Genomic DNA, 21722 nt, shown 5'->3' with positions numbered 1-21722 from the left:
TTCCTGGTTCCTCAGTTACAAACCTGAAGCAGTAGACAGGACATGGGGCTACAGAGATGCATTTAAATATAAAATGTGCATTTCTGTGTTTTCTAAAATTGTTTGGATTTGTATGGAGACATTCTCTTAATGGCTGACAGACACTTCATTTTGTAATATCATGATTATGTTGTTGTGTTTTGCATCTCAGGGCCACTGTAACATTGTGTCTTTCAGTCACTTGGAAAGAGAAAAAGTTTCTGCACCTGCTACAACTTGCTAGCAAAGCTGTTAGATATTTACCTTCTTTGACTTCCTGTAAACTCAAAACGACCCCTCAGTTTCAGCATAACACAATATGAAGTGGTTGGTGTGGTTTCCTGCAGCAGAAATGACGCCCTCCACTGATGAAAGCTTAGTTCTACATCAAAGTGTTGGCGCAGCTCATGGAGTCTCTCGTCTTTCAGGCATAAAGGGAAGTAGTCGGTCACCACGGGGCCACTATTGATGCTGATGGGGTTTAATGTAAACACATCAGCATGCCTGTTTGTTTATAATGTACCCCTCTGTTTGCGTTGCACTCATGTCTTTGCGTTCATGGTGATTTGATCCAGTGTTATCAAAGACAACACAACAACAAGATGCAGCTCTGCAAGTTTAAACGCCTGAGGACTTGAGTATTAATACTTCTATCAAGGAAAAACAGAAAAGCTTTTAGTGCAAAAGACCACGTCTACCTACAGTCTGTGTCACTTTGGTAGAAAAAAGTTACATTCCTACATTTCCTGATTACATTTCACTTTGTGACAGACATCCGTGTTCACTTCAGTGTTTACACTGTACACACTGCATCCAGGACTAATTATCTACTTTACGTTTGGTCAAAGTAACCCGAGAGCTGTTTCTGTTTAGAGTAAACATGCTCCTTGCAGGAGGAAATATCAGATGTATGTGGGCAGAGTATGGCTGGGCTGTCCCCTGGTCACGCTGTTAGATCACCTGAGCAGGAATCTGATTCACTTCGTCAACAGCCGCCAGTGGAGTCATGGCAGAGGAAAAGCAGCAGACAGGAACCTCCCGGGAGGACCTGACACTACCTGACGAGTATCCTCCACCACTTACGGAGCTGGATGGAGAGGCAGGGCAGGATGTTTCTGCTGCCACAGAGGAGAGCAGCAAAGATCAGGAGGTAAAATGCAGCCCAAACGTGCTGCAGATGCTGAAGGCGGCAGAGAGCAGACGGACACCTCAGGGTCAGGACAGAGAGGGGGAAGAGGTGACAGAGGCTGGGACAGAAGAGCTTGTCACTGAAGCGCTAAAGACTGACATGGTGAGCACGGACACTTCTTCACTTCCTGACTTTGACTGAGTTTGCCAGGCCTTTCTAGAACAAAACATTATATAGGACGTGCATCTGTAAGAGCACTCTGCAGGAAGCGTGAATCTGCATTTACTCAGGCTGTTAATGATTTTAGTTGCCTCTATGAATATTTGACCAGCACACCCACACACATATTGCACTTTTTTGTCCTTCTGAAAAGACAAAGCAGACTTAACTCCAACAATTTGTTTGCACCTACATAAAGTGAGGGGATGTGTAAGAGAGATTTAAAAATATATAATAGTAAAATATATTATTTTAGCTAATATGTTTGATTCATAGTGCAGGTGGAGCTTCAAAAACACCTTTCCCGTAATGTAACCTGATATTGTCTTTTATTAGGTCCCACCTGCTTAGTAAATGTCAATGTCTTTTAAACTCAAAATTTGACTTCTCATGTCCAATCTACAAAGCCCCCTCCAATGTCACAGTGGACTATTTTCTGAGTGGTACTTTCAGCACCGCTCAGCCCAGACTTCCAGTAGCCCTGCAGAGCTGCTTTAGTCATTTAGCGGACAGAAAACAAAGACTCATTCTGTAGGTCCAGCTCTATTGTCCGATTTACTTGAAGAAACCTAAGCTGCCTTCTGTGTCCCTGAATGCAACTAAGGCTTGTGTTTTTTCACTTGGCTGGTTCTTCTGTTCTGTAGCGACTGCCCTCTTCTTTCTCTCAATAACAAACTCTCTCATGAATGTATGGTCATGTACGTACATCTCTCTGCTGTCTATTTAATACATACCCTGAGAGCAGAGTGTGCTTTGCTGTATGCACTCATACACATTTGTGGCCCCAAGTAACACTCGACTGAGCTTCTCTTTCCTTTATAACTCATGTTCTCCTCCTAGTATTTAACTTGTCCCTCCGCTATATTTTTCCCAGAGTTCCTTGCTGTTAGCCTCACAAAGATCACTTTTCTTACCCTCTGTCCTCTCTCCACCTGTCACCTGGGCCTGCTGGGTGAGGGTGTGGTATAAAGCGTCACTCTGTGAACTCTGTAATCAGTCTGCAGTCTGACAGCATCAGCTTGCAGCTCTGCGGGTTTCTTTGAGTGGTCGCTGTGAGAGCGCTCTGCCAGCATGAAGAAAGTGTACAGTCTAGTGAACATAACTAAAGCAAAGGACCAGGAGGCAGTGCAGTCCATCTGCATCAAGGTATCACTGCTTTTGTTTTAGAAGTGAAGTTGTTCTCTTTTTGTGAAAGTTTTTGGAGTTTGCTTTTGGAGGGCAGCGAGTCAAATATTTAATAGAATTATGGGTACAAGTGAGCATAAAGCTGTTTTAATGGGAATATGTGAAAAATAACACTTTGCACCTGCTTTTTAAACCTCTACGACTATGAATTTTCAGGTTTTGTGCTTAATCGACTTCAAGGGCAAAGAAGAAATGACAACAAACGGTTATTAGAAATTCAGATGTTCTCAGGCCATAAATTATGGGCTTTCATTGTACTTTCACAGTAACTGCTGGCTTGAGTTCCAACTGGATTTCTGAGTCCTGTTAGAGATGGTTTTGTGATCATTAAGTTAACTTTCACATTGCTCCAAGTCACAGCTTAATGTCCTTTTATGTTAAAGATTAAACAGCTGCTTGAGTAAGTGCCACGAAATAACTGCTGTATTCATGCAATTGCATTCAAGTGATTGTTACTTAGAATAAAAATAGAGTCAAAACTTTTTCTTTGAACAAACATCAGCTCTGAAAAATTATTAGACTGCTGGTGTTTTATTGTGTTTTATAAGTTTCTTAAATTCAGGAATTATTTCTGTTTCTGTGATTGCAGGATTTATTGTGTTAATATTCAATCATGCAGGTCAGCAAGGTGGACCAATTTGGATTTAATGTGCAGAAAAAAAGAAACTTGAAACTTGTGTCAACCAAAGTGCTCAAAGCGGAGCATGTTGGGCTGCTACTGTTGTAAGTCAGGTCACCAAACTAGATTGCTGTGAAGAAGAAAGGATCACAAATAAAATGATAAGTGATTAATTTATGTGAAATGTATTGTTAAAATGTGCTATTAATAATTGGTAGGAAATCATTTTGTATCGGACTGACTGACCGGCTTCGTCGACCTCAACATATCACCTTGTCTAAAGGTCACAAACGTCTCAAAGAGAACAATGACACAACTGTTACTTTGTGTGTCTGTTTTGAAGTGTTTTTGTGTTGTTTCTGTGTCTTTATCAGATAGTTTACAGTTGAGACATGACATGAATTGAGGGGGATGATATGCAACAAAGGTCTTGAACCAGACTTGTTACATGGTCAGCATCTTAAACCTTTAGGCCAATAGGATTCCTCTTTATGATGTCATGTTATTTAAAAAAAAAAAATCAAACTTAAATGAGAGTTGAGCAGAGTCCTCAGAAACTCCTGCAGACATCTTTGTTGCAAACGTTTATGAGCATCTCAGGTTTAATTGCTCCTAATGAGGAAGTGAGAGCTCAGTTTGAGTGGCAGCACCGCATGAAAGATGCCTTACTGATCGTGAGGCCTTCCTCTCTTTACTTCACTGATGCATCTGTGATGCATGTAATTAGTTGAAGGCATTAGACTTGAATATGAAATCCATATAGATACACAGTTAAGGCTGTATACAGTGTAAGAAGCAATTTATATTCCTATTGCTGAACGTAAAATTAAGGCAACTTTCTGTTTTTTTTTTTTTCAGCAAAAATCCCATGTAATGATTATGTTGACATATGTGTAATTATAATTATTATTTGGGATTTTGAACCATAATACACACTTTTGTTGTCTGATTTAACACCTTATAGCCAGATTGGTTCCCAAATGATTTCTGAAATAACTGAAATTGTCAGCTGGAAGTTACAGTTTGACTTTAACTTTCAGTCCAGTTTGCATATGATTAAAAGTCACTTCATGATTTTTCATTCATACCTTGTTGAAATCGGAACAAGATCACCTCATTATCGAGATATTATTTTTTTCCATGTCACCGAGACCCAACTTCATATTTTTTTAACCCTGAATCATTTGGGTTCAACTCCTCTGCACAACATGTCCATATTACAATAAATGCAAACATTTCAATCTTAATCAGTTTCCAACTGAAAATAATGTGTATGGTTTTGACCTGATGCACACTTGTATCAATTTTAATGTAAAAATTTTGGTATTTATGTTGTATTCCTTTTAGCACAAAGTGTAAAAAACGTGTTTACTCTGTTTCTATTTGTTTGCATTTCAGATTAATTGGAGGTTTATTAACTCTGATCAGAACATTTCAGTGTTTGGACTCCAGGTTAAACCTCAATCAAAAAGAGGATCAATCTATACATTTTGAAGAGTCTTTGAATATAGATTTTAGACACTTAGGCACTCCTTTAAGGGATACATCAGTGATTTAGTATTTAATTTCTTTAAAGTTGAGAGACTTGCAAAAGAGAGATTAAAACTTGATAGCGTCTTTCAATAAATCCTCCCAGACTTATAAATGACTGCATATTTTAAACTCTAACCCCCCAATTTCGTAACACAAGCTTTCTGTTAAAAATTAAAAAGCCAAAGCCCAAATAACTCTGATGATGTTGTGTGATGTTATTTTCTCTTGACACATTTCCCTCCAGGGTCAGAAAAGACATTAAACAACATTCTCATGGACTGAGTCGTACTCCCTCTGTGTGTGTGTGTGTGTGTGTGTGTGAGTGTGTGTGTGTGTGTGTGTGTGTGTGTGTGTGTGTGTGTGTGTGTGTGTATGTATATTTGTATAAGAGTATGATAAAGCTGCAGTATGCTGATCCTTTCTGAAAGCATAGCTACCAGCTTAACTCTGTAATGATCCCATCCAACCTGCAGCCTTAAAGCTCCGAACACTCAGAACATATGTTTCAGGGGTTTTTTTTATATATATTTTTTAGTTTTTATTGGGTTTTCAGCTATGAACACAACAACATGAGTACACATACAATATAACACTACAACAACAACAATACAACGCTGAACAAATACAGTAAAAATAGTTGTCAAGGGCAAGTCAAATATGTGGATATGCCCTATTTTCCAGTTATTTTAGTTGGATATGTTTCTGATTTAGTGGGAGGATGTGACCAGCACAGGGGTGTGTCTGGGTTGGTGTGTGTGCACGCCCATACACATGGGTAAGAAAGAAGAGCAAAAGTCAAAATTCCCACCATAGCAGCAGGAGATTGTAGTAGGAGGGAATAAGCCCCGCAGTAAGCCTCTAGTCATTTTTTTTTTTTTGGAGCTGGACTTGAAGCTCAGGCTCAGGCAGCAGAGGCAGAGTGAACAGCCAGGGAGCGGACATGGCCAAGTGGGATTCCTGTGGCAGCAGCCCAGCCTTCAAAGAGCCACACTGGATGGTGAGACAGCAGCAGATAGATGAGAGGATGTATGACAGTGGCAGGCTGTGAGCAGGGAGGTGGAAGAATTAAGAAAATCCATGTGAAGTGAGGTGCTCATGTGCAATTTTGTCAACTGTTTCAAGCATTGAGTTGATTAGTGTCTCCGCTTGTGACCTGCAGGGGAATAACAGCAGACACTTTGTGCTTTTTTTTTTTTCTATCTGACTCTGTTTGTTTTGTGTGTTTGTGTCTCTATTTTTTTTAGCAAATACAGCTCACTGAGCAGAAACAAGAATTCAACAAACGTCCCATCAAGGCTGGTCACCGCTCTCTGTCTCGGTCCATCTCACAGTCATCTACAGACAGCTATAGTTCAGGTATGGAAACATGCAAACACACACACACACACACACACACACACACACACACACACACACACACACACACACACACATGCTCTTAAGCTTGGTCACATGTCTTTGATATATAAACGGATCTAGAGAGCTGGTTCTGATCCCAGCAGCACGAGAACTACAGGCCCTGAGGATTAGCCTCACGCTTTCTCCTTCAGCTAAACCTTCATTAAAAGGAAAAGTCTTCTGAAGAATTAAGTCTCTTTAATTTGGTCCTAATCGGCTCTGTGAGCCTTTCTCAAACATGTCAATCACTGCCGGAGTTTATTCAGACTTCAAAGGTTCAGAGAAAAGAGTCACCTAGCTGGAGTCTGATTCTAAACACTGCATTAGAAACAACAATTAGGGCTGGAAACCAGAGCCAATTCATACTATTCAAGCAATCCAACACATCATGTGTCTCTGTATTACTCTGTTATACTTTAACCATGTTTGCTTTTGGACATTGCATCACATCGACTGAATATATTTACACATAAAGCCTGATTTCTGTGCTGCAGTGTGCAGTGACAGCTCCGAGGATGAGTCCACTCCCAGAGACAAGCTTCAGAAGAACTCCAAGGGCTTTTCTGACTTTTGCATCAAAAACATCAAACAGGCTGATTTTGGACGCAGAGAAATCCAAATCGCAGAGCAAGGTGAGGAATCTTCAAAACCACTGTTTATGTCATCACAAAATACACAAAATAAATATTATTTATACAGCGACCATCTAAGAGGACTCCAGAGAAAAGAGAAAAGTAACACAAGAAGAGGAGATAAAATGAGAATATTAAGCCATAATATAAAGTATGTGTGTAATCATGATGGCCGTCCTTAAATTGAATGTGATTCGTCACCATCTGTGATATTTAGAAATGCCAGCACTGATGGTCCTGAGGAAAAGAGCAGGAGGGGAGAAGCCTCTCGCTGGAGCCAAAGTGGTGGGCTGCACACACATCACTGCACAGACAGCAGTGAGTTCAACACACACACACACACTGAGCATTGCATTTATTTGTTATTATACTATATTTTCTTATAATCTAATGGTGTGTTGATGGTCTCTCGCAGGTGCTGATTGAGACTCTGTCTGCGTTGGGGGCTCAGTGTCGCTGGGCGGCCTGTAACATATTCTCCACTCAGAACACTGTGGCTGCAGCTCTGGCTGAAGGAGGTACGACCATCTGTGCCGCTCCTCCTCCTGACTTATCTTTTTTCCTCATACTTCCTGACTTTCTCTTTGGATCATCAACTGCTCTTTATCCCTCATTCCCTCTCAGGCACGTCGGTGTTTGCGTGGCGGGGAGAGTCAGAGGACGACTTCTGGTGGTGCATCAACCGATGTGTCAGAGCTGATACCTGGCAGCCCAACATGGTACTGTGATAAGAATAGTTATCTGCCACAGGGCTGCTCTGGACAGGGAGACTAAAGAAAGGACAGTTAGTCAAAAACTAAATTAAAATTTTCTTAAAGTTTTCTTTCACCCAAAGCATAAAATATGCAAATATTCTAAACGTGGTGTTATCAGTTTTGACCACATGTGACTGGTAGACAAGTCACAAAATTAATTTAAAAAATACAATACATTTTTGTATCCCTAAAAATTACTATTTTTGACTGATTAGTACAAAAATGCTTGTTTTTCTCAGTTTTAGATCAGTTTTTTGGAATTACGTTATGTTAAATTATTTTTAGTTAAAGTGAGCGTTTTAGTCACTATTTCTCTTACTTTACTGTGTATACTGAGTTCACATGGTCAACTCTTTACGTGAATATCAAACAAAAACTATAATGTGACTTTCTGTACAAATAAATTTCCTGTCATTTCCCTGAAATCTGTAGTAAAAAAGTTTTAAGTCTGTGGATTAGTTCAATACATTTGAAGAGATATTGTTAATTTTTTAATGTAAATTTTTGGTGGTTTGAGCTCCAAAAACCAAATAGTGTTCAGTACAAAGTGACAGACAATATCTCCAAACTTTACACAGAAACTATCTGTTTAGATTAAGTTTTATTGCATTTTTGTGAACTATACCTTTAATGATTTTCTCAGCTCACTCTGTCTAACAACCACAGTTTGAAGGGCTATTGTGACATAGAGGCATAAACCTTTTTTTTTTCACTCTTGCCAGATTCTGGATGATGGCGGCGACCTGACCCACTGGATCTATAAGAAGTACCCGAGCCAGTTCAAGAGGATCAAAGGCATCGTGGAGGAGAGTGTTACAGGAGTCTATCGGTCCGTTTTACATAAAGCTTGAATGATCTTCCACAAGTTCATAAAGTCCAGATGTCACAAACACATCTCCGCCTGTGTTTCAGGTTGTACCAGCTGTCGAAAGCAGGTCGGCTGTGTGTTCCTGCTATGAATGTTAACGACTCTGTGACCAAGCAGAAGTTTGACAACCTGTACTGCTGCAAGGAGTCAATATTGGACGGGTAATGAATCATGTTGTGAAGGTAAACTGGTAAAAACACTGGAGGAGTACAGAGCAACAACCTGACTGTGTCGAACTCTACTTTCAGGTTGAAGCGAACCACTGACATCATGTTTGGAGGAAAACAGGTGGCGGTGTGCGGATATGGTGAGGTCAGTAAAAAAAATAATGTATCCAGTCCTACTGTGTAATATATGTGCACTACATGCCCAAAGGTATATGAACATGTCTGTGGTCTTTCTTTTGAATATTTGAAATTTTATACAATGTGCTTCCAACTTTGTGGCGACAGTTTGAGACAGATTTCTGTTTTAATGTGACAATAACCGCCTGCAAAAGAGCCAGGCCAGCGAAGAAATGGCTTTGGTATGGAAGAACTAGACTGGCCTGCACAGGGCCCTGACTTCAACCAGATCTAACACCTTTGGGATTATTTCTAACACCAACTGCAAATATCACCAAACTTCAGTAATGCTCTCGTGACCAAAATGGAACAAATCCCTGCAGCCAGTTTCCAAAATTGCATGGAAAGTCTTCCCAGAATGGAGGCTGTTACAGCAACATATTAATGCCCTTGACAATCCTGCTGCTTTATACTTCTACTCAACGACATTTCAGAGGGAAATACTGTACTTTTTTACTTCACAACACTTCTTTTACCGCTATAGTTACAGTTACATACAAAAAATGAACATCAACTAATAAAATAAGACAGAATGTGACAGATAAGCCACCCAATAGTGTATAAAATACTTTAAGACCCTCTCCAGACTTGTTGTGAGATGTATACTTTGCTTGGGATAATAATTTGTGCCTGACATGGTTTTTTGACAACAAAAAGTCAAATTACCTCATTAAAATCCTTAAATTTAGATCTCCTCCTTCTCTCTCTTCTCTCCTCCACCGACCACTCTTCCTCCATCTTGCAGGTTGGTAAAGGTTGCTGTGCTGCCCTGAAAGCGTTGGGTGCTGTTGTATACATCACAGAAGTGGATCCCATTTGTGCCCTTCAGGGCTGGTATGAACAGAGGAAGCTTTTATCAGATGTGGAGTGTGGTTCCCTCTTTCAGCAGCACATTGTAATACAACGTCATGAAATATTGTCCCCTTCTCTCCTCCTTTCAGCATGGATGGCTTCAGAGTGATCAAACTGAGTGAAGTGGTCAGGCAGGTAGACATGGTCATCACCTGCACAGGTATCTGCTGTCCTCTAACAAGTCTTATTATAATACTGTTATTATTGATACAGTTCAGTTAGCTTTCCAACACAATATCAATGTTATACTTCATCTCTGTTTTATCTGCAGGCAATAAAAACGTGGTGGGGAGGGAACATCTGGACAGAATGAAGAACGGCTGCATAGTCTGCAACATGGGACACTCCAACACAGAGATAGATCTGGTATGAATAGTGTGTGTGTGTGTGTATGTGTGTTTGTGTGTGGTTTTCATGTGTGTTCAGGCCTGTATATGCTTGTGTGTGTAAAATATACACTCTTTGTTTCTCAGGCGAGTCTGCGGACTGCGGAGCTGAGGTGGGAGCATGTGAGGCCTCAGGTGGACCATGTTATATGGCCTGATGGCAAGAGAATAGTCCTGCTAGCTGAGGTGATGATACTGTTATTATTATTATTATTATTATTGTTGTTATAAAACACATAGATGGTCAAATATAGCCCCACAGTGAAGACCATCCTATTCATTACACACACAAAACACATCACCACTTGACACAAAATGTTGATTTAGATGATTTTACTTCAAGTAAAAGCATGTTTCTAGTTTTTTTTTTATGTATTGTCAAGTATATTAGAAGCAGATGAACCTCAAGTATAACCTCAGATATCCTCAAGAAGAGGAATAATTACAGCAAGCAAAACCATTAATTAAGTCTGTAATGCTGATTAGCAACAGGAACAGATTTACCTGAACATCATTGTTAAAATGTGTAGCCTTTAATTGGATCAGGTTGACACAAGTAAAGATAGAGGGGTACTTGAAGACCGTGTTGAACTATATTATTACAATTATTTGACACAAGACAGTTTTCAGGAGTCTTTATCAGTGGCTGCTGTTACATTATAACACCTGTTGTTGGTTTTTTTTCTCTCAGGGCCGTTTGCTGAATCTGAGCTGCTCCACAGTGCCCTCGTTTATCCTCTCCATCACCGCCACAACTCAGGTGTGGAAATATGTTTTATCTTATCCTTATCATTTTCCAAATGTTTCATAGAGGAAGTGAGAGTCAGAGGCTTCAGTTTTGTGACTTTCATCTTCAGGCGCTGGCTCTCATAGAGCTGTTCAACGCCCCAGAGGGACGATACAAACAGGACGTCTACCTGCTGCCAAAGAAGATGGGCAAGTCCTCAGTTCTTACACTATAAAAAAACTGTAACATGCATTGTATTTTCTTATTTATATAGTACAAAAATGAATTTAATTTTTTTTTAAACTTGCGTACATTTTCAGATGAATATGTGGCCAATCTCCATCTGCCTGCGTTTGACGCTCACCTCACAGAGCTGACTGATGAACAGGCCAAGTACCTGGGTGTCAGCAAACACGGGCCATTCAAACCCAACTACTACAGGTGAAGACAAGTACAATGTTTCTCACACACAACAAAACACACACACACACACACACACACACACACACACACACACACACATTTTATTTCTAGTATCTAACAAGAAGCATTTTCAAACAGGTATTGACCCTCTGGACATGAGGCGGTGAGACAGAAGCTCTTCCTGTTGAGGACTTTGATGATGGAAAACCTCTCACGTTCCTGCAGACTGAGCGATGACGCCCTCTCTGCCTGAATCTCACTGAGACTGAATATTGAGGGGAGACCTTTTATTTTTGTTCACTGATTTTTCTGTCTGTGTTACACTGTTCCTGGTTATAAATGTACACAATGTCTAGACTAAAATTACTGAATTCATGTGGAGGACTGAAAGAGTTTAAATGAAACACAAAGTGCTGAATATATTTACTTAATACTTATTTACTCCTATAATTGGAATAATATCAATATTGTAATACCATACAATTTATTAATTAAGGCAGGTAGACTAACATCAAGACTTTATCAGCTGAAAATCTGCTGGTTATCAGTGAGGGAGAAACACATTTACATAAATGTAATATTAACTTGAGGCTCCTGACAGTCTTTTAATCTATTACAGATGTGCTTGACAATCAACTCTTTGGTAATTGACATATGATCACAGATAGTTCAAAATATGGAGCTGATAACTTGTTGAGACTTGACATTTTTGAGTTTTTGAGTTTGAGATTTATTGAGTTAATGCTCTATAAACATAATTGGTGTTATTGCACACATAAGAAATTATAATAAAAACTCAGTTTTTCTCTTTCTCAAAGCTTTTTCACATTTGTCTTATAATTTCAATATAACAAAAACTTGGCAAGGCAGGGAAAGTTTATTCATGCGGCAAAAAGCCAACTCAAAGTGCTCAAAGCTTTGCATAAAGCATTAAAACTATGAACAAGGAAGGCAGCATGATTCATTAAAACCAACAAGAAGAAAGGAAGTATGAATTAAAACCTCTCAGAAACAAACCTAAATGATCTGTACTCACACATCAATTTCTACAACCACACAACCTTGTAAAGACGGATTCATCTCTAGTTTGCCATTAAGCTTTAAATTTCTCTCCATAAAGGATGACTACAGTACAGTGTTTTTCCCCACTCGGGGGCGTCAGAGCACTAATTGTGTTTGTGTGATACTTAGAGGACAAAATTGATCATTTTTCTGACAATTAAAGGCCTTTGTTTTTTGTTTTATCCTGCTCTCAGTATATTTTTATCATTGACTCAACTCCCTGTTCAAACACATAACAGCAAAGTTTTTGGCTGATGACAGATAAATCCAGGATCCAGTGGCAGATGGACGGAGATAAAGGCAGATACTTTATGTGTGAACACAAAAAATATTTTCATACTCAATACAAATGTTCATTCAATATTCAAAAACTGTCAGTAGGACATTTTTTAAAAAATCAAACCATTATCATGAAGATAAAAAATGGAATTAAGAGGCTTGATTAAACCTTTACATACTGTTCAGGTCAAATTTGACCCAAACACTGGAAATTGTGTGACTTTTCCTAAAGTGACTTAAAAAATACAAAAATGGAAATATTTCAGCTTTAAAAAAGTGCAGCTGATACACATTTTTATACATAGAATTTGACCTGTAGTTATTCAGAAATTCAAAAACCATCTTTCAAAAATGCATTCTGCACATTCATTAACATTCATTGAAAGCACTCTCTCTGCTCTCTGAAAGATGAATTATAGAATAATCACCCTTTTATTTTTGACTGATGAGGTATTTATGGATGAAAAAATAGATTTGTGCTTAAGACGTTTGGCATAGAGACTAATTTTGAGGGGTCAGAGTATGTGAGGGTTAAAAACCGTTTTATTTTCATGTGTCATACAAAAATGCAGTTCTGGTCTTTACTGGTCATCGGTTTCTTCCACAGGCCCAGGTCATGAATCATTAGTGTCTTCTCTCTGTTGTGAAGAAAATATGGAAACCTGCATACAGTTATATTTGAACAGGGTGTTGTTAAAGCATATTTGGTTTATATATGTGCAGCATGTTAAAACTACAGTATTTTTAACATATCAGATCATATGCTGCCCTCCTTGGTGTGTGTCTACAGTGACTGAATTTTAGATATAATTTAAGTCTGAACACATAAGAGAAGAGACCTTGTTCTCCTTCGCTGTGGAGCTGATTCTCTGTTCGTACGGTAAAGAACATCAACTCTACAAATCAGGTTATCTGGGCTCAGTTTTCACTCTTACCCTGTCTGTCCGTCTTTGGCCTCATTAATCATAACGACCACAAACACCAAAATGTGATTATTGTCTCCACAAGGTTAAAGGCTGCAGTGTGTGAAAAAGTGAGAGGCCGATGAGGGTTTTTGTCTGCTCTGTCTCTGTATTCACTGTCATGGCTGATGATCAACATCATCTCTATGTATTTAACAAAGCAATTTATAATCTGTTTTCTTCCCTTTTTGTTTTACCTCCTTTCTGATTTTTTAAACATTTAAAAAATAATATCTATAGAGCTAGTCAACCTCCTTTGGCCTTGTTTTATCGTGTGTGTGTGTCCTCCATCTGTGCTAAATTTTCCTTTATCCAATTCTCTACACATTAGAGTAAGTTTCTTTTATACTATGTCATCTTGTAATTTCATTTTATTTGATAATTTGGCAAATGTTAGTTTAATTTGTATCAGAAATACCATTATTTTATTTCATTTATTTGCAGTTATGGTTCTATTGAAAGGCCGCCACTTACATTATTTGGTTTAATTGATAAGAAGAAGAAAAAGCTGATTTGATTTTAATGACATTGACACTTCCAGTAGCTCTATATATGATTAACTGATTAGTTTTGGTTCCTGTTAGACGCTACGTAATTAACTCTGTTCTAAGAAAATCCAGTTGGTCATATGACTTTTCTTCAATAGTTGCATCCTGTGTGTCTCTGATCATGAAGTCCTAAAAATACCCCCCCTTGTTCCTGGATTACTGTAATCCAGAGTCTTCCTGTGTTTGTGTGTGTGTGTGTGGCTGAAGATCCTTATTGAAAAGTACACTGTGTTTCTTCGGGGCAACAGACTAAACGTGAGTCACTAACGCTCGCTCTTCTTCCTCCTTCCTCCCTCTCTGATGTGCATTATGACAAAATATTTGGTAACACTTTATAATACAGCCCAGGTTTTAGAGTGTAACTGTACCAATTTACCTCACATATCTCTTTCCCAGACTCTTGTTTTACCACAATGACAGTAAATGCACCAATAAATCATCATCACCTTTCTGAAGCATTTCACCTGTTCTCAGTTTTCTGAGCTAATCTCCAACATACTCCATGAAGTGACTGAACACACAGTTGAGATTAGTGTAAAATATCTTTAATGTAGCAGACAAGTAACACAATAATATAGAGTACAAAGGAACAGTTGAGACAATAGCAAGTAAAGCAAGTCATTAGTGTAAGAGATTAATGAGATCCAATAACTTCCACACCCAATCTAATCTAATGATACCACTCATTCTCCTGTATTACCAGTATCCCATAGTTAGGGGAGGGGGTTGGTGTGTGTTTGTGTGTGTCCTGGGGCCAAGCTGCTGTTAATCCATTGGTTAGTGATGCATCTGAGAATGACAGATGGCCTGTGCAGCCTATATGCTGTTGGGCCTGTGTGCTCACTAAAGGCAGTTTTAGCAACCAGAAAGTTCTGTATCAGGATTCGGTGTGTGTGTGTGTGTGTGTGTGTGTGTGTGTGTGTGTGTCCTTGCCTCCTCTCTGTTAGGGATTCTCCCTAAAGAGCTTTGATGCCTTCCCTGCATCACTACACGGTCTAATCACTCGTACCAGCTGTCAGCGTGCCGTCCTCCCTCCTTCCTCTCTGCGTCCGCTGACACCACTTAACCTCACATCCTCTGCAGTCGGCCATAATGGACTCTCACATATTAAAACATGATTGCTCGGATACAGTATTACCAGTAATATGTTCTGTCTTTGTTTGAATGACGCACTTTTGGGGTAACACACAACATTATGGACACAGATTTTCCTATTCAGCTCATCTCTCTTTCTCCTCCACAACTCCATTTATTTTTGTCACATCTTGTATTTTTATCTCTTAAAACTTAAAGGTACCATGCAACAGATTTTTGTAAACAAAAAAAGAGTTTGTTCAGTGTTTCTCACCAAACACATTGCGTGTAAATTTGAGGTCTGTGAAATATGTTGAATACATTTTCCTCTTCAGATTTTTGGGTGAACTTGAATTTAATGGTTTAAGTCATACACTGTATATAAAGATGGAAGTAGTGAGGTGTGACATCGCTGATTGGTTTGCGTTGGAGCCAGTTTGAAGCCCAGAGTTGCAGCTTATGGTCGGCAGCATCTGTTTACATTTGGAGCCAGGACCTTATGAATAAGGAGTGTGAGGGTGTTTGCCCCGCTACCTCGGACAAAAGTAAACAATAACTTACTGGGAACACCAAGCAGTGCACACTTGTGCTAAGGTTAGCTACGTTAACGGGGCAGGTATCATAATCAAGTAACATTAAACTAACTGAAATATCGCGACAATTGTCAGACTCCTGGAGCCGGGAGAGCAGCAGGTGAGCCAACTGTCAATTGCAGTTGTCAATCAGTGCCTTCACGGCAGGCATCAAAGGTACTACACGTCTTCAAATCTTATTAACGGAGCAATAATTTCCAAAATGACCACCAGCACATTAGAGATTGAGACATAATGACTTGTTGAAAAAAATGATTGACTTTGTATTTCTAGAGAGAAGTTGACACTTTTTGAATGGGAGTCAACTGTAACCAGCATCTAGCAGCCATCAGCGGCATAACACTTCAAGGTACTTCCACATCGGTTTCAGCCTCACGCCGTAGTAGTTGTCGCTTGGTTTGAGAAGAGTCTAACTGTAGACCTCCCTCATGAGGCAGCTAGTTCTGTGAGCCAGTGGGGTTTGGGCATGAGTAGTATGGTTCTGTTGTATGAAGTACATAAACTTTCACTTATTTCACCTCAACAATCGACCCGAATCTGTCTGAAATAAGCAATCCAGTTGCTGAATCTTCAGCATTAGAGCTACAAGGCATAATTTAAAAGTTTGTTCCGACATTCATAAGGCAGCGGCACTACTGCACTGCCGGTTGCCACTGCTTTCTTGGCCATGCTTCAAGCTTGTGGAACACCGAAGCAAAACAGCAAAGCCCCAAACAACTACACATGTAAGTAATGTTAGTCTAATACTACTTTTATGTCATTAAATATTACAATAACGCTGATAATGTATTCATATTTGTATTTAGAATAAACGCTTTGTTGTTGAAAATGCATTTACGGATCCAACTGCTAGCCATTTAGCTTATTACTGTAATTTCCCATAGAGGTTAGCGAGTTAGCCAACATTAGCTTGCAGTTTACTGTATCCAGCCTGTGGTAGCTCATTAGCCACCAGCATCTAGCTTTCCAACAAATGCTGTTTTTATAAACTTACAACATGTGAACAGCAACTAACTGTATAATTAAAACGCCAATGATTTTCTTTCCCATTTTCCTGATCCTTATTATTATTATTATTATTATTATTTATTAGATACTGTTAGATATCTTACAAGATAGTATGTCCATACTCATTTAGTTATGCTCGCTGGTCACTGATTGTGCATGTATTGCTATATCATATTCGGACATTAATAAATGAATGATTTATTGAGGTTTCATTCCAGAAATGAGGCCCATCTCACACAGGATTACAAGACACTGTTAATATGCCAGATTTTGGAAATGTTACGAAGATGGAAGAAAGATTAACATGTAATGTAATCGTAGAATAAAATTGTTTGGAACCATTAGCCTACTGTGTCGTGAATGTTTTATCTTTTTCAAGGAGCGCTTGGACCCCTACAACCACCGCTTGTAGCTACACTGGAATTTGTAATTTTTTAATCTTGCTTGGTTTACATCCACATTTTCTTGCTAGCAGGCTTCTTCTCTCTTGCTACATTTCTTGGCACATTACCGCCACCAACAGTCAGTGAGTGGAGGCAGGCCTGTGTATCACCTGCACACCTGGACAAATAAAACAGGAACCCACTCTTAAAAACATTGCTCTGTAGCGCTACTTGTGGTCAAAAGCTCCACAGGATGCCTTTAAGGCTCCCTATATTATAAATTTAAGCTCTGCATTATTAGATAACACAGTTTCCCATTCTGTTTTAAACCATCAATTAAATTCTACACCTGCTTCACTGACACTATCAGACTTACAGACTTAGTGAAATATATAAATAAGAGATATTATACCTTTGTAGTATCTCCAGAATTTAAAGTAAAGTTCAGTGGGTTTTAGAGACACTAATATAGACAACAAGAGTTTAAAATGAAACACCTTACATGCGGTTTACTGGTTTGACATAACAGCTCTTGTGGTGAATCTCTGCACTGCTTGAACTCCTTAGACCTTTCGTGACAGAGTAAAATCAGGTTTCACCATAAGCTGAGCTATCTGCTGTTGCTAAAACCAACACTGAGGATTTACAACAGGCCCTCAGCTGCTGGTTTCACAGCCAAACGCGTGAACACGATTGATTTATTGACCAAGGCAGATGATAGTCGACTCAGTGCTTAATGGCCTGTGTATGGATTTATGGTTTATGGCCTGATAGTCAGAAGGATCCTTTGGTCCATACCTTCAGTGTTTGAGGTCTAAGATTACACTCTAGATTTGATGCCATGATCCGCCAACTGTGGACATGACGACCCCGAGGGGCAGCACACCTATGAGGATGTTAGAAGATAAAGTGGGGGAGAGAGATAGGACAAAGAGGAATTATAATCTGTGGGGATGTTTTCCTAACCAGCAGACGAGAGGTGAGCTTCTGTCTGTTCTCAGTTTAGTCCTCTTAAAAATGGTGAACTCGTTCCGTCCTCGAGGTGTTTCCATGGTGTTCTGAGACTGCAAGAACTGTCAGAGGGGGATGGTGAACTTTTAACCCCTCTGTGCTCCGCCTGCAGTCACTCACACACTACACCTGCCATCCGTGACCTTTTGTGACACCCAGGTGGGTAATAATGGATAAAATGACAGCTTTAACCTGTCTAACACACTTTTCTACACTGCATCTGTTATAACATAAAGTAATCCTCTTCCTGTGATAAGTCCTGGGACAGTTGGAGGGCAGGTTAAAGCTCTCGGTCAGTTGTTGGCAAGTCTAGAACCACCGGATCCTTCCAGCCCACCAGAGTGAGTTCTACCATTGCCAAACACTGCGGGAGAGTAGACGGGTCGCTACCACCAGATCTGTGCAAGCATTGAGGTTCAGGTTACACAGGATGGCATCTCAGAGATAGAGCACGGGCCTCCATGGCAACCAGTGATATCTGAGAGGAACAGTGCAATCGATCAGATCCATAGCTCTTCCTCCATTTCTCTCCCTCTCCTCTCCTCTTTCAAAGATAACACAAAAACAGAAAAATACAGGAAATACCAGAATATTTAGAGACAGCTGGACCAGTCCTCCAATTTGGATTTACCTTGAAAAATCAGCTGAATATCTGTCTTGTCCCATATTGGCACTACACATGATTGCTCAAACAACGAGAAACAAAGCAAAAATGTGCTAGTGCCAAAATGGGCCAAGAAGACGACTTCTGAGACTTCACTTCACATTTAAAGCTGAAACAGAATCGGGATACGATCACAGGCAGGAAGTGTGGTTCTGTCTCTACTCTGTTTATGGCCCTATGGTAATTCACTGATAGTGTGCTGTGACAGTGAATTCTACCAGTGCCATACACAGAACAGGAGGAGATACACCTGTTGTCCCTCTTTATTGATAAGTCTTCAAATTCAGGTAAAAACTGACATCCCACCTGCTGCTTCATGCCCAGGTTCAACTTCTATGTCTGTCTATAAAAGCTCTGCTAACTGCTTTTAAGTTTTAGGTGTTTTGTGCCAGAAGGTTTTTTTTTTACAGTCCAGCGTAAAGTGGAAATGAGCAGACAGTATCAGAATCAATGGTGTCCTTACTTCATCTCTATTCTGCCAATCACACCGGATGGGGAGTAAATCCAGTCACACCATCTGCTGCTGGGATAGTCAAGCCTGTAGTGTCTTTAAGCAAACCCTGACAGAAATAGAGGTTATATTATCCTAAAATGTTATTTTTTGTTGGGTTTAGTATTTCTGGGACATGTCTGGCCTCCATGAGAACCCTCCTGATCCTGGTGAAGGAGCAGGTCTGCTGCTCAGATTGATTCTGGCTGTGGGGAATGATGTGCTAAGTGATTTTTGAGATGCTCCAAATGGGTCCCAAAGCAGGGCTCATCTTCCCGTTTCCGGGAGAGATCAATAGAATAAAAAGCTCGAGGGAGAGAGAGAGAGAGAGAGAGAGAGAGAGAGAGAGAGAGAGAGAGAGATCATCAACATGTTTTTAGTTGCTCCTCATATCTTGGTTGCTGTTACTACTGAATGATAATCGCATTGTCTGTGATGATGATTAGTCCACATGTCTGATGGACCTGATAGAGGATGTAACTCTTCAACAAGAGTTCAAGAGAAGAACAAAATATATTCAGGTCCTTCAACAAGTCACTTCCTATTATAATCAAGACTGGAGTAGAGTATAAAATCTCCTATTCCTTGTGTAATCACATTTTCATTTGCTGAATAAAATCCTCAAAGTTCGACATTATGAAATTTGGAGTCGTCTGAAGCTCTTTTGCAGAAAAAAAACGTATTAACTACTAATTTTTAAAGAGAAACTACTACGTTTTTTATTTGTTGGCATTATGATAATCATTAACTTAGCTAAAGGTCATAAACACTCACTTCTTAATTTACTCAAACTCACTCATTACAATAACACAAGCTATATATGTCAGACGGGTTATTCTATTTTCAGAATAGACTGCATGCATTTATCAAACAGTTAAGCAGGATCCTGCTGCGCATACTGCAGAGGTCTGTGGATTTTTTTAGACACCCAGCGTTGGGCTGATTCTTACCTTATAAAGATGATCCTAAGTCCTCACTGCACATAACAACGCTAAAGTTACAGAAAGACAAGAAGAAACTTCTTTGTTGAGCCAGGTTTACAAAAATCCATCAGAAGAAAATCTTCAAAAACAAACAGTTTTTAAAAAAAAAGTATATTAAACATAAGAAAGTAGCCTAATGATCGTCATCTAGCTGGATGAGCTGGGCTGCCTGCTGGTGGAGCGGAGATGATTTTTCTTCATCCACACACACTGTCAGTTTACTCTCCATATCTCCATCTCTCGGTCCCTCACAGCTCCCTGCTTGTTTGGGCTGTATGGCAGGGGATTTTCTAGTGGACAGGTAATTAGTTGGTAAGCATCTTAACCCACTGGCAGTATAGTAATCCACGCCACCCTCCTCCTTCTCCTTCTGCTGCCTGAATACGCAGGCCTACAGCGCACTTCCTCTGCGCCTTTTACGCACAGGACGCTCACTGCAGAGACGATGATGAGGAACATTTGAGCGTTTTCTTCTGACTGAGGAATTCGTGCTTTAAAAGCTGACCAAATTAGTTTTGCGTCAGAGTCATAGTCATACAGGGGGAAAAAGCAATAATGTTAGTTTTACTTACACACCGGACATATAAGTCTGAATTCAATCATGATGCTTGCCATCAGACCTACCAGCATCCACCGGGTGTGGCATCCTGCTGCAGCCAGGCCTGAAGCTCAGCTCTCTCATCCCTGCACAGGACAGAAAGTTTCTCCGACCCAGGCCTCCTCTGCTCCTCGTTATATACGTGCAGCTAAAGGCCCTTCCAGGGCTCATTTACCTGCTGTCGGTGATTATTAGACAGATTGCAGGTGGAAAAAGAAGCATCATCCTTTCAAGCTGATGTGTATCCGTCAGAGTGGGATAGGGCAGGTTTGGGTTACGGCTCTTTCAAAGTTGACACTGAAATCCAGCCGCGCAGTCTTTGTCCTCTCCATACATTATGAAGGAGGCGCAGCCGGCCAGCAGCGTCTCTCTGCACAGCGCTGCTGCTGCTGCTGCTGCTCGCGTTACTCTGAAATAACTTTACTCATCGCCGGCTGGACTTCATTAAAAGACAATTATAACTCTGTTTTATCACTCGTGAAACTCATCATCACTCGCTTCTCTCATTTATTGGCGGATTGCAGTTGTTGAGATCCTTAAAATAATATCAACACCAAATGACCGCACATTGTCATTTTACATTAAAACAAACTATATAACTATTTATCACAACCATAAATGGCACAATTAAAAACTGATACAGTGCTAAAATTTTGTCTTTAAGATTAGATGTGTAACACTTCTACCCAAAATATTTTTTCTGAGTATGTTCTCATTTTTTTCGTTACATCTCAGCTTAACAAATAGGACAAATATATTAACTCCAGTCCAATAAAGGAGATTATAATAAAGCATCTCTCAGCCTATTCAACTAACTATTGCATTCACAGTACGTTTTAAAGCTGTAAAGAATGAGAAAACAGTTGGCCTAAAAGCCTAGTCTAATCTTCTTCAGCCTCCAGCCAAATTAAACTGATGCGGAAACTGGAAACCTGGTTGAAGATGCTCAGAAAAGAGGCTGAACACACAACAATGAATA

The 21722-nt window shown here is 39.8% G+C and overlaps 1 protein-coding gene across 2 annotated transcripts; it reads left to right on the top strand.

The window, feature by feature from the left end:
* The first annotated feature begins 1024 nt into the window (after positions 1-1024).
* On the top strand, positions 1025-12660 carry LOC137182880 (putative adenosylhomocysteinase 3). Of its 2 annotated transcripts, none has more exons than XM_067589440.1 (16): positions 1025-1309; positions 5948-6059; positions 6596-6733; positions 6951-7051; positions 7149-7251; positions 7358-7452; positions 8211-8317; positions 8401-8517; positions 8605-8668; positions 9446-9534; positions 9642-9712; positions 9824-9918; positions 10026-10124; positions 10630-10698; positions 10796-10874; positions 10986-11110. In XM_067589440.1, exons 1-16 carry the CDS (start codon positions 1025-1027, stop codon positions 11108-11110), a joined length of 1749 nt encoding a protein of 582 aa, XP_067445541.1. The 2 variants fall into 2 exon arrangements, with proteins under 2 accessions (XP_067445541.1, XP_067445540.1); XM_067589439.1 differs by lacking the exon at positions 1025-1309 and adding an exon at positions 11227-12660 and having other exon boundaries at positions 5953-6059; positions 10986-11106.
* The last annotated feature ends 9062 nt before the right edge of the window (positions 12661-21722 follow it).

Source organism: Thunnus thynnus, chromosome 5, assembly GCF_963924715.1.
Source record: "Thunnus thynnus chromosome 5, fThuThy2.1, whole genome shotgun sequence".
NCBI lineage: Eukaryota > Metazoa > Chordata > Actinopteri > Scombriformes > Scombridae > Thunnus > Thunnus thynnus.
Note: the sequence above shows the minus strand (reverse complement) of the source record. Positions and strands in the feature narration are given on the sequence as shown.